General features: G+C 35.5%; 1 protein-coding gene across 2 annotated transcripts in view; it reads right to left on the minus strand.

Annotated features, from left to right (window-relative positions):
• Positions 1-10,868, minus strand: part of eif4e3 (eukaryotic translation initiation factor 4E family member 3) — an 83,810-nt gene that overhangs the window by 15,735 nt on the left and 57,207 nt on the right. For both annotated transcript variants that reach the window (XM_043708350.1, XM_043708349.1), the window contains exons 3-4: positions 1,362-1,456; positions 1,196-1,256 (exon numbers count right to left, since the gene is read on the minus strand). In XM_043708350.1, the coding sequence (XP_043564285.1) occupies positions 1,196-1,256; positions 1,362-1,456 (156 nt within the window). The remainder of the gene's footprint in view (positions 1-1,195; positions 1,257-1,361; positions 1,457-10,868) is intronic.

Consider the following 10,868-nt stretch of genomic DNA (forward strand, 5'->3'; position numbering starts at 1 on the left):
GGGCAAAGGGATTTCTCTCCCAATGGGTAGTAAATGTCTGGTATTTTCTACCACGAGAGATGTAGAGGCTAGATCATTGGAAGTATTTAAGAAGAACGTAGGTATATTTTCAAAATGGAGAAGTTGAGGGCTATGATGAGTTGATATGAAATAAAACGTTGTGGCTCAGGACAAATCAGCCATGGGCTTGTTGAATGGCTGATCAGGCTTTAGTGGTTGAATAGCCTATTCCTGCTCTTATTTCTAATGTCCTTATGTTCTTTGCAGTTGATGAAATACTTTTGAAACATAGATACATTTTTAAATAGGAACCGTGCAGCCAATGTTTGTACAGCGAGGTGTCACAGCCAGGAATGTGAGGATAATCAGATACTATGATTCAAGATTCTGGTTGCAGGATAATTATTAGCTGGGCCACTGGTAAAAATTTCCCGCTTTTCTTCAAAACTTCTCCAGTGTCTCTTTTACCTCTACCCAAGAGGGGAGACAAGCTTTATTTAAATGCCTGTCTTTATGAAGTACAGTTTCTACACAAACTTGTAATGATATAATTACATCCTTTTTCTGGTTGTACCATTGTAGGGCCTAGTTTACATTCCATTGGCTTAGCTAGTACTACAGAAAGATCTGAATGCAATTTACTTTAAATTCTCCTAATCTATATCCAAAAAGGGAGACCCCTAACTTTAAAACAGGCACCCCCTGGACTCATCCAGGCCATTCATGATCTTGTGTCAAGTCACACTTTACAACTTCTAAACTCCAGTGAAAACAAGCCCAGTTTGTCCTCGGAAGTAGCTCAAATGTATTAGACCAAAAGTGTATCTTTCAAATATATTTGTATAACATCCTTCAATTACTTATCCTCTAATTTATTTTAAAAATTATGAGGATTAGATTTATGCTCATGTCATGCATACAATACCATGTATGATCAACTTGATGTCCATAAACTTAATTTCTGTAATTATCACCTTTGATCAAACTGCTGACATTCACGAGGGTATAATATGATGCAAAACTTCAATTCATCTAGTCAGGAAAATAGTTGAAGTTACTGACTATATCAAAGTTTCTGAAGACTGCCTCACAATTCCATCACAATCTTACACATTTAAAAGAAAACAGTACAAAACCATGTATTTTTAAGCACAGCCAATAATATTCTTAATTTATTGTTTTTAAAAATACTTACAGTATGCTCTTTTGAGATTTTCATTTTCCACAATCCTCCTTTGGCATTACTCTCATCTTCCCTATAGAAAGCAGTAATTGCAAATTCAAAATAGTGATAAATTGTAGGCACACCTTTTAGAGATCTGCACTTCTATAGAGGTGTCATACCACACCCAGTTACTTACCACAATGGTCGTCTCTCTCCTCTCATTAGGTGGTAACTACAACGGAGGGGCAAGCTGGTCACTGCAGGAATATTGTTGTAGACACTCCAAAAACTCTAGTGGGAGAAGGGGAAATACAACTAAGTTAAAATATAATGTTCGCACAGGAAAAACAACGATAAATAACTTATAATCCTAAACTGCTTGTTAGCACATATTCAAAATGAATGCACTTTATTCTGAATAACATTTTAAAACACATTATTCAAACATAAAAAGTTTTAATAATACCATACTAAAAACATTTTAATTCATCATTTAGATAATGATGACACTCCATATTCTTGAGGTAAAACATAGACATTCAGGTCTAAGAGAATCTATATTTTGAACTCTTTCCAAGCATGCAGCACTTAATCTTTACATTTTCAGTGGACTGCTTCTTAGATAGTCAAACAGAACTGGTATCTTCAAAGTCTGCAAGATCACTTTTTACTTGTTCAATTTATATATGACTTACTGCACTTATGAGCAAGAACATGGTGTTCTGGGCATAGACTAAGGGAAGATTGCATATATGACCATTAACTGAAGAATACTTTTAAGATTTAGAAATGCTTGAAAGTGAGAAGGTAAGAGAAAACTATTTAAAAACACCTAAGAGTGTTAAAACTGTTGTGGTACAAGACTAATTGCATCATGTGTCATGATACCAGAAATACAGTTCTCTGAAAACAGAGCAGATGTCTCAGAATGTTGAATTCTTGACTTCAGGACTTCTAATTGCAAAAGGTGGAAAAAAGAGGACAAAGAATTTCTTCCTATTTCCTCTAATTCTTTTCTTTCCCTCTTTTGGTTTATCTGGTGTCAATGATGTCTAATATCAATGTCTAGGGGCAGCGAACACTTGTAGTCTTAGGGTTTTACTAATCACCTGTTACTGGAACTTCAGCAAATGAAAAATTATTTATACAAAGACAAATCTGATTCATTAGGTTAGGAGCTCTTCCTAGCCATACAATTACACTAACAGATTCTCTTAGCTTCTCATAGTATTGAGGACAAGCTTTTAACTTGGGTGATCGTATATGCATCCAAAATGGTGAAGGGCTCAAACACCTTTGGAATTAGTGAATATAGACATGGTTTTGGTTTTGAATTACAAGCTGACATCCAGCAATTTGACTGGCATCAATCACCTCAAGATCTTGCGTTTGTAAAGGGAAAAGAAAAGTTCAGTCAATGCTACAGCTTTTAATGCTACACTTTTCAAAAAGGCTACTCATGTTAGTTTTGTGCCAATATGGATCAGGCTGGACAGTGATGCTTCATACATTTTCAGCCAAATTAAGCATGGTAATTTTGCTGAATTAGTGCAAAAATGACCCCATCTACAGAACTTTTGTCACAAGGAGAAGAAAGACTGGGAAAATATCTAACTCAATGACTTAAAAATAGCAATAATTAGTATTTATTATTGCATCACCTTCACATCTGTCATCCAGAAATTACACTATATATGAAGCAAAGATAACTTCTTGGAAGAAACATACCTTTACAAATACTCTTTACACTATTTCTAGATCAAGTGCAGTTAAATTACACAATAAAAATTAATATCTGGAAAGATGAGATCTGGAAACCAGGAGGTGCATGCTATGGAATAGCTGAAACCACAATAAAACAAAGTGACCTTTATAAGTATAAAACACCAGTACAGAAAAACTCTATACACTGGAGATATATAAAGTTCCCAGGGTAGAAAACCACATAATTAGCAATGAATACATGCCTAAAAACCCTGAGAGCAATTGTCTTGCCCAAATAAGACAAAGCAAAATAAATAGTGTGTTGGGCGTGTTTTTCATGTCTGTTGATCACACCCAGCTGTAAAGCACCACCGCCACCTTTGTTTACTTCTTCACTGTCCCAAATCAGAATGCACTGGCTCAACAGTAATTTCGTCTGACTAAATATCGGGCAGACTGAAACCATAGTTTAGTGGTATTGAAAACAATGTTCCCTGGCCAGTGATTCAATCCATCTTCCCAAGAAAACTGAACCAAACTATTCGTGAACTCTGTGCCACAGGTGATCTTCCAACATCATATCCACACCGTGAATAGAAATGGTTATTTTCACCAATGTTATATTGCCTGTCTGCATTCCTACATGTTGAGATACTCATCCAAAATGCTTTGGCCTGTGACACAACTTAGACCAAATCCATCTTGCCCATCAACCCTTTGCTCACTGACTTGTTAAGCAAGTCCCTGCTTAGCATTGTCTAAAAGTTTAAAAGATTTTCATCATTACTTTCCATCACTTGCCCCACCCTGATCCAATAATCTCCATCCCTACACCTGCTGAGATACCTGCGTTCCTCTAATGTTGGTCTCGAGTATCCCAGATTTCAAATCACTCCTTCCTTGATGGTCATACCTTTAGCTTCTAAAACCCTAACCTCAAAACTGTGCTGCTTCAACATTCTTACCTCTCTTTCCTCTTTTAACAGAGTCAGCAATCTCCTTGACAAAACTTTTGGTAATCTGTTGTCACATCACCAAATTTCTCCTAAATTTTGGCACCATTACTGCAGAGTGCCTTAGAATGTTTACTATGATTAAAAGGAGTTATATAAAATTGCACATCACTGTTGTTAATGTATTCATCACACATGAACTAACTGTAGAACTGTTTTTAAACTTTAAAATCATGTTTAAACAGCATGGTTTGAGCAAAGACAAGTATTTTAATGGATAGGTACAACTTTTCTTATAAAAGTGATACAAAGGAAAATCACATGTACTGGACAATATTGATTTTAATGCATCAAGAATTTTTTAAGATAAAATATTGTATATCCAACAGGTAAGCAGCTAAACTTTACAGCAATATTAATAGTTCTTTTAATACATAGCCACATAATTGCCACTTTAATTTAAATATCTAAAGGTCTGCATAATTGGGAAAATAATCTTAAACTTATTTTAATAAATACTTAATTTAGATCATAAGTATAGCTTTATTAGTTACCTAAATCACAAATGGATCATAACTCAGAAGTAATTTGGTTTTATGCAAGTAAAAAAATTTAATCAAATTAGTAAGTCTACAAAAAGTGTTTGATGTTATGGCTTTAACTGCATACACGTAGATAACTTTAAAGATATAAATAAGGTAATACTAAGTGTATGATCAGATTTCTACTTCAGTAATATAACACATTTAGTCAAACTCAGTGTCTCTAAAAACATTTAAGTTAGCTCCAGCAACAACCTGTTAAGTTTCTTTTACTTCAAAGCTATTCACATCTTTAGGATGGGCGTGTCCAATGTGTGGAAACAGTCTAGCCAGCAAAAAAACTTGTAAGGACATAAAAGATTAATCATTCTATATTCTACTTAAAATTTTCAAGATTAGTACTGTCAGAAAACTTTGGAGGCTAGTCATGAAAATAAATGATTGTGAACATATACGGATTCTCGTAAAAAGAAAATTTGATGTATTGAAAGGAAAACAAAGTTTTGGCATAGGAAAACAGATTTAGACTTACACATTTAAAAACTGAAATGTGACACCATGGATGCACTTCGCTATAAGAACACCTTGTGGAAATTCCAATTTATTCCATGCAATGTCTCTTAAAAAGGGACGATATATAATCAGTGTCAGAGTTTGCAACATTTTCAGAAGCATTAAGCACAGATGAATTCATTGAAGCTTTTTTGAAAAAAACTAAGACAGAAAATATGAAATACAGATTAGATTGAACAGTAGTTGAAATAAATCAAAGTGATAAATGGTTGGGATGAAGATATTTCATGAAAACTTGGAGAGGTAGATGGAGAGTTCAGTTACAGAAACTAATTAGACGCTAATGATTTGGGACAATATACCATACAATATACCATATTCCTGAAGAAGGGCTTATGCCCGAAACGTCGATTCTACTGTTCCTTGGAAGCTGCCTGACCTGCTGCGCTTTTCCAGCAACACATTTTCAGCTCTGATCTCCAGCATCTCACTTTATCCCCACAATATACCATACACCTTATTCACACTGTAGCAATTTTATTTGCATCAATTCCAGCCAATTTCAGACACTATTCATTGTCTGGCTCTTCTGTGTACCAAAATCTCAGTATATCACGCTTATCTCCCTTGTTTGCGGTTTTCCTGAGTACCTGCGCATTAATAATTGGCCAATTCAAAAAATAACATTTCAGGCATTCATGCTACACTTTATTTTAGCATTTAAAATCATTGTTTGAAGAGACTCAGATTAAAAAGTTTCATGTCCCAAGCTTCTATACAACAGAATTTGATCACACTGATCAAAATATCATGAAGCTACATACAATTTAGAATCCAATACACATATGCAGTTCATTTAACTTTAATCTCTAATGATTATATTCCAGTTTTAGAGTTTATGCAACAGTTTCTACAGGGTGCCGAAGAAGAGACAACACTGGAAACAGATTTAGTATTATCAGGTGATCATTTTTCTTTTAGAAGAGCCTGGATACCTAAACATTTTAAAAGCCATTTATGCAAAGTACCAATTGTATCATAGTTTCCATATCAATTGATCATTTATTTTAAAATAAACAGCACTAAATGTGAAAAACTTTATGATAAAGCTCTCTATGAAGTGCCCTCAAGTTAATGTCAAATTAAAAACAATATTACACTTTAATTTATTTTTATTCACACAGAATTAGGGCATCCCTGGTTGGTTTTGCTGTGTCAAAATTCTGTCACACTCCTTAACAGCACTGTGGGTGTATCCACAGCAAATGAATTGCAACAATTCTAGAAGGCGGCTCACCAATCTTCAAAGTTAATTCGGATGGGCAACAAATTCTTGCATCATTAGTGATGCTCACATCCTAGCAATGAGTAGATCCATGACCAGGACACAAATAACAAGAGTATTAAAAAAACACATGTGCCCTTTTTGTACCTCTACACTTCGTCTGTCACTATCTCGTTCTTCTTCTGCTCAAAAGATGATGGAAAGAAAATGCTTTATTCATTAGGTCTGCTCTTTTGATAGCCACTTTTATTACTCATTTAAATCATCAATGTATTAGTTCAGACTTTTTAAAACATTCAAAGATATAGTTTAGCACACACAAAAGAGAAAATAAATAAAATATCCCAGAATCAATTGACAGCTGTCTATTCAGAGTGAGAAAGCACATACAAACCTATTAGCAAACACAGAATTTTTAAAAAGTGCCAATGAAAATAACTTAAAATAATAAGATGATTATTTATACTTTGGACCATAGAGTCAGCGCTGCACCACCTAGCAGTAATTCTAAGTTGTCAGATACAGGTGGGCTTTTTACTTTTACAGGTTATTATACATCTGAGCCAGCAAATCTCCCTTCTCAAAATCAGGGAACATGTACAACAGTGAACTTAGTTATACACTAGAAAGCTGAAATGATGACAATCCAAGATAAAGAACAAGTAACATCGGCTAAAGGTTGCCATCAGAACAAGGAGTGTTCATTTATCTTGTCAAACATCTTTTCTCACATCTGTAGAGATCAAAATAGCAGTAAATATAATAACTTCTTTTTCAAGCCACAAGTACAACCATGGTTGACAAGCCAACTCCCGTTGGATCTATTCATAGAAGTTTGACTTTTACAATTACATTCACTTAACGGTTTGAAATCTGAACTTGAGGCAGGTTGCCATTGACTTTTATTGACAGCAATAACGTTAAATGACTGGTGATGCTGAAACTGCAGGTCAAGGATGGCAGCACATAGCTTGCCACATTGGTAACCAAAGTATCTAATACTTATCTTGCCAGTTTATCATCTCTTGATTCATCCTCCAAGCTGGAGACTACATTGGGCTCATAAATTTACTTCATTATAAAAGTGGTCTTGCTCCTGCCAGCTCTGGCAATTAAGCAAGAAAGGTATGCTGTTGCAGGCACCATAAAATGTACTTTTGGCTGCTTTCACCCTACTGCTGCGTTTTCGCAACAAATTTAGAAAGACATCTCACTATTAAACAAAGGTGGCACAAAGGGTCAAGCAATGAAAAATAAAGAAGGTGAAACTCCTCTTTAGCAATTAAATACATCAACAGTTTTTGGATGGAAATGAAACAATCAACTATTAAATGTTCAGTGCATTTTAATAATCTATTTCACAACATTTTTCCCGCTCGACAAACAAAATCCAATACTTAATTGCCACCAATCAGATCCTTCTAAGAATTCTTTCCAAAGAGAAAGTTTGCATACCTTAGAGAAATGCCTCTGGTTATTCACTGGTGTACAGATGAAGGATTAAAATGACAGATCTGTGTTATTAAGTGGAAAATACCCAAAAAAAACAAACAAATTCCATACAGGGGCTTTTGTGCATTAATCTCAGTATAAGCAAATGAAGCATGTAATTAAATCCACTGTGCTCTTGAGCTTCTGCAAACTTAGACTTAAATATGATTGTCACGTAGGCCCACCTGTCTATCCTTTACAGTAGGGGAACAGGAAATGCTAACATACTGTTAAAAAGAAAGGCTGATTTTACAACACTTTAATATTCAGTGAAGCATGAAAACCTGAAATTCATAGGTCTTGTAAACCATGCATTTCAGCACAACCTATGTAATATAGATAATCAGCAGCGAGGAGATACTCAGTGGTTGGAAACTGAACAGATGGTCAACATGAGATATGGTAAGAAAACAGAACCTCAATGCAAGTATCTACTGTCTTAAACACAATCTGGAATTTTTCATATATGGTTTTGGTATTCAAATTGTAAATACTGACATGCTAAGAGATGAAACAAAAATACTGAGTTAATATTCCTTTTCACATAGCCACTGATGAAATGTTGTCACTGTTAAAAGATCCATAAGCTTCAATATACTAATCTTGAAATTGGGAACAAATTTTATTACAACATTTGAGTAGATCTTTCAAGGGGACAAAATCCATTGGTCTTGGGCAAGTCATTGTGGGCAAGTTAGTATTTTACCTAGAGTTTTGCAAAGCAATATAGAGTCAATTTTGGAATTGCATGGATAGAGAATGAAGCAGCATTGTTGTGTTACATCATCCTCGATGTGGAGGAGCTGGTGTTGGACTGGGATGGACAAAATTAAAAATCACATAACACCAGGTGATAGTCCAACAGGTTTATTTGGAGGCACTAGCTTTCGAAGCACCGCTTCTTCAGGTGGTTGTGAAGCAGGCTCATAAGACAAAATGTATAGTAAAAGATTACAGTGTCATGCAGCTTAACTGATATATCTAGGTTTGTTCAATATATCATTTCAGCTGCAAGACTCTAATCTTTTGCTATAAATTCTGCGCCTTGTAATCGGCTTCACAACCACCTGATGAAGCAGCAGTGCTTTGAAAGCTAGTACCTCCAAATATACTTGTTGGACTATAACTTGGCATTGTGTGATTTTTAACTGCATCACCCTCACCATCCTGAGACCAGCAGTGTGAATCAAAGATGATAAGATGATAATTTTGGAACATATTGCAGATGCTGGAATCTGTACTGAAAACAAAACAAAAATACTGGAAGTAACAATGGATAAGGCAGCATCCACAGAGAGAGAGTAAGTTTCGAGATTAGATAACTCTTCATCAGAGCTTGGCCTAGTCTTAATTATAAAGTCATATTTAGTAGACATACATTTCAACTCAAGTCCCCCTCCTAAAATAGTTTTGAGTGATTTCTTCCATTTATTCTCACCTACCAATCTTGAAAGCAGCAATAACTACCAGAAAACTTGAGAAACATTTTCACATGCCAAACTAAAAAATGATTACAGTCAGCCCCGGGTTGAGAATGGGTTCAGTTCAAGTCTATTCACGATTCAATCTGTACTCAAGTCCAAATACAAAGCAGGACAATACAAAACAGCCACTCAATGGAAACATTTGTCTATTGGATCTTTAAAAATTAGACCCCTGAATGGAATTGCATTTGTAAGCACAAGTGTTCATAAATTGGACATGGTTCCCAAATATGCGAGGTAAAAACAATGGCTGCAGAGGCTGGAAACCAGATTCTGGATTAGTGGTGCTGGAAGAGCACAGCAGTTCAGGCAGCATCCAAGGAGCTTTGAATATTCCTAGTTTATTGGGAACACTATAGTCTAACCAATGGTTCTTCTCATACTTTTCACTGATCGTTTGTGAAATCAGGACGAGTGATAAGGAACCTCAACCATACTTTTTCTCTCGGAGCCTGGGACCTCGAGGTATTTGTGCTTCCTCACTGCTGTCTCAGCTAGAAAACGCAAAAATCCACATATAGCTTTGTGAATCCATAATGATACATGTCTGAGTGTAGATCACACTGTTTTGTGGAAACCTAGATATGCAGCAGATGGCTCTAAGCTGTGTGCAGTACCTTATTTTACGAAAGTGGATGTCACCAATTACAACTGATCAATTAATGTGCAGGTTCACAAAGCCTCCCAAATATTTTGTTATAATTGCAGCTTCCTCCATTAGACAGACAATAAGCAGATGTCTACTTTTTGATACTTGTCAGTTATCAACACTTTCTTTTATCAGAAATCAAATAACGAAACACCAGCAGTTTACTGATACTACATTACTCAGATGCCAGATCTGCCATCAGTCACATTTTTAAGCAACTAACTGGTTGTTAGGAAGCAAATCGTTAAGAAATTTCGTTTTCACATACACAACTTTATTAACCCATTAAAACTAATAAACCAATAGAAACATCTTTAAGAAAACCTCTCAGTCTCCAATAGGATGAAGTAATTACAAATTAACTAACCTATTAAAATTTTCTGTGCTTCTTGCAATTCACATTCAAAATTCAAAAACATTGCTATAAAACTCAAGGCACACTTTGCAATCAAAATTATACTTTATGGAAGAATATCAGTGATAATAAAACAGTTTATTATAATTAGTTTTTAATCAGTCTGAAAGTTTGATTTTGCATCTATTTTCCCAATTGTTCCATTAAAGCATACAGAGCAAGTTTGTAACTAGTTGAATTGGATAGGCAAATTGGCTGAGTATGCAGAAGAATAAAAAAAAAGACTGGTTAGAAACTGGGCTGTGCCAGTTTATTGGCAGTTACTCTAAGCACCAACCTGGCCCAATTCATTTCCCACAGAGAGGTGCTCTGACATAAGTAATAACCCATTATTCTCCAATAACGGCCTCTTATCACGAGCTCCATTATAATTGGTCCCAAAAATAAATAATTATCTGGTGTGAGAACTCTGAGACTGGATTTCTGGGATTAATTAGGTAAAAACAATGACTGCAGATGTTGGAAACCAGAGTCTAGATTAGAATGGTGCTGGAAGAGCACAGCAGTTCAGGCAGTATCCGAGGAGCAGTAAAATTGACATTTTGGGTAAAAGTCCTTCATCAGGAATACAGGCAGAGAGCCTGAAGGGTGGAGAGATAAATGAGAGGAGGGAGGGGGTGGGGAGAAAGTAGCATAGAGTACAATAGGTGAGTGGGGGAGGGGATGA

The sequence above is a fragment of the Chiloscyllium plagiosum genome, chromosome 18 (assembly GCF_004010195.1).
Source record: "Chiloscyllium plagiosum isolate BGI_BamShark_2017 chromosome 18, ASM401019v2, whole genome shotgun sequence".
In the NCBI taxonomy this organism is placed as follows: domain Eukaryota; kingdom Metazoa; phylum Chordata; class Chondrichthyes; order Orectolobiformes; family Hemiscylliidae; genus Chiloscyllium; species Chiloscyllium plagiosum.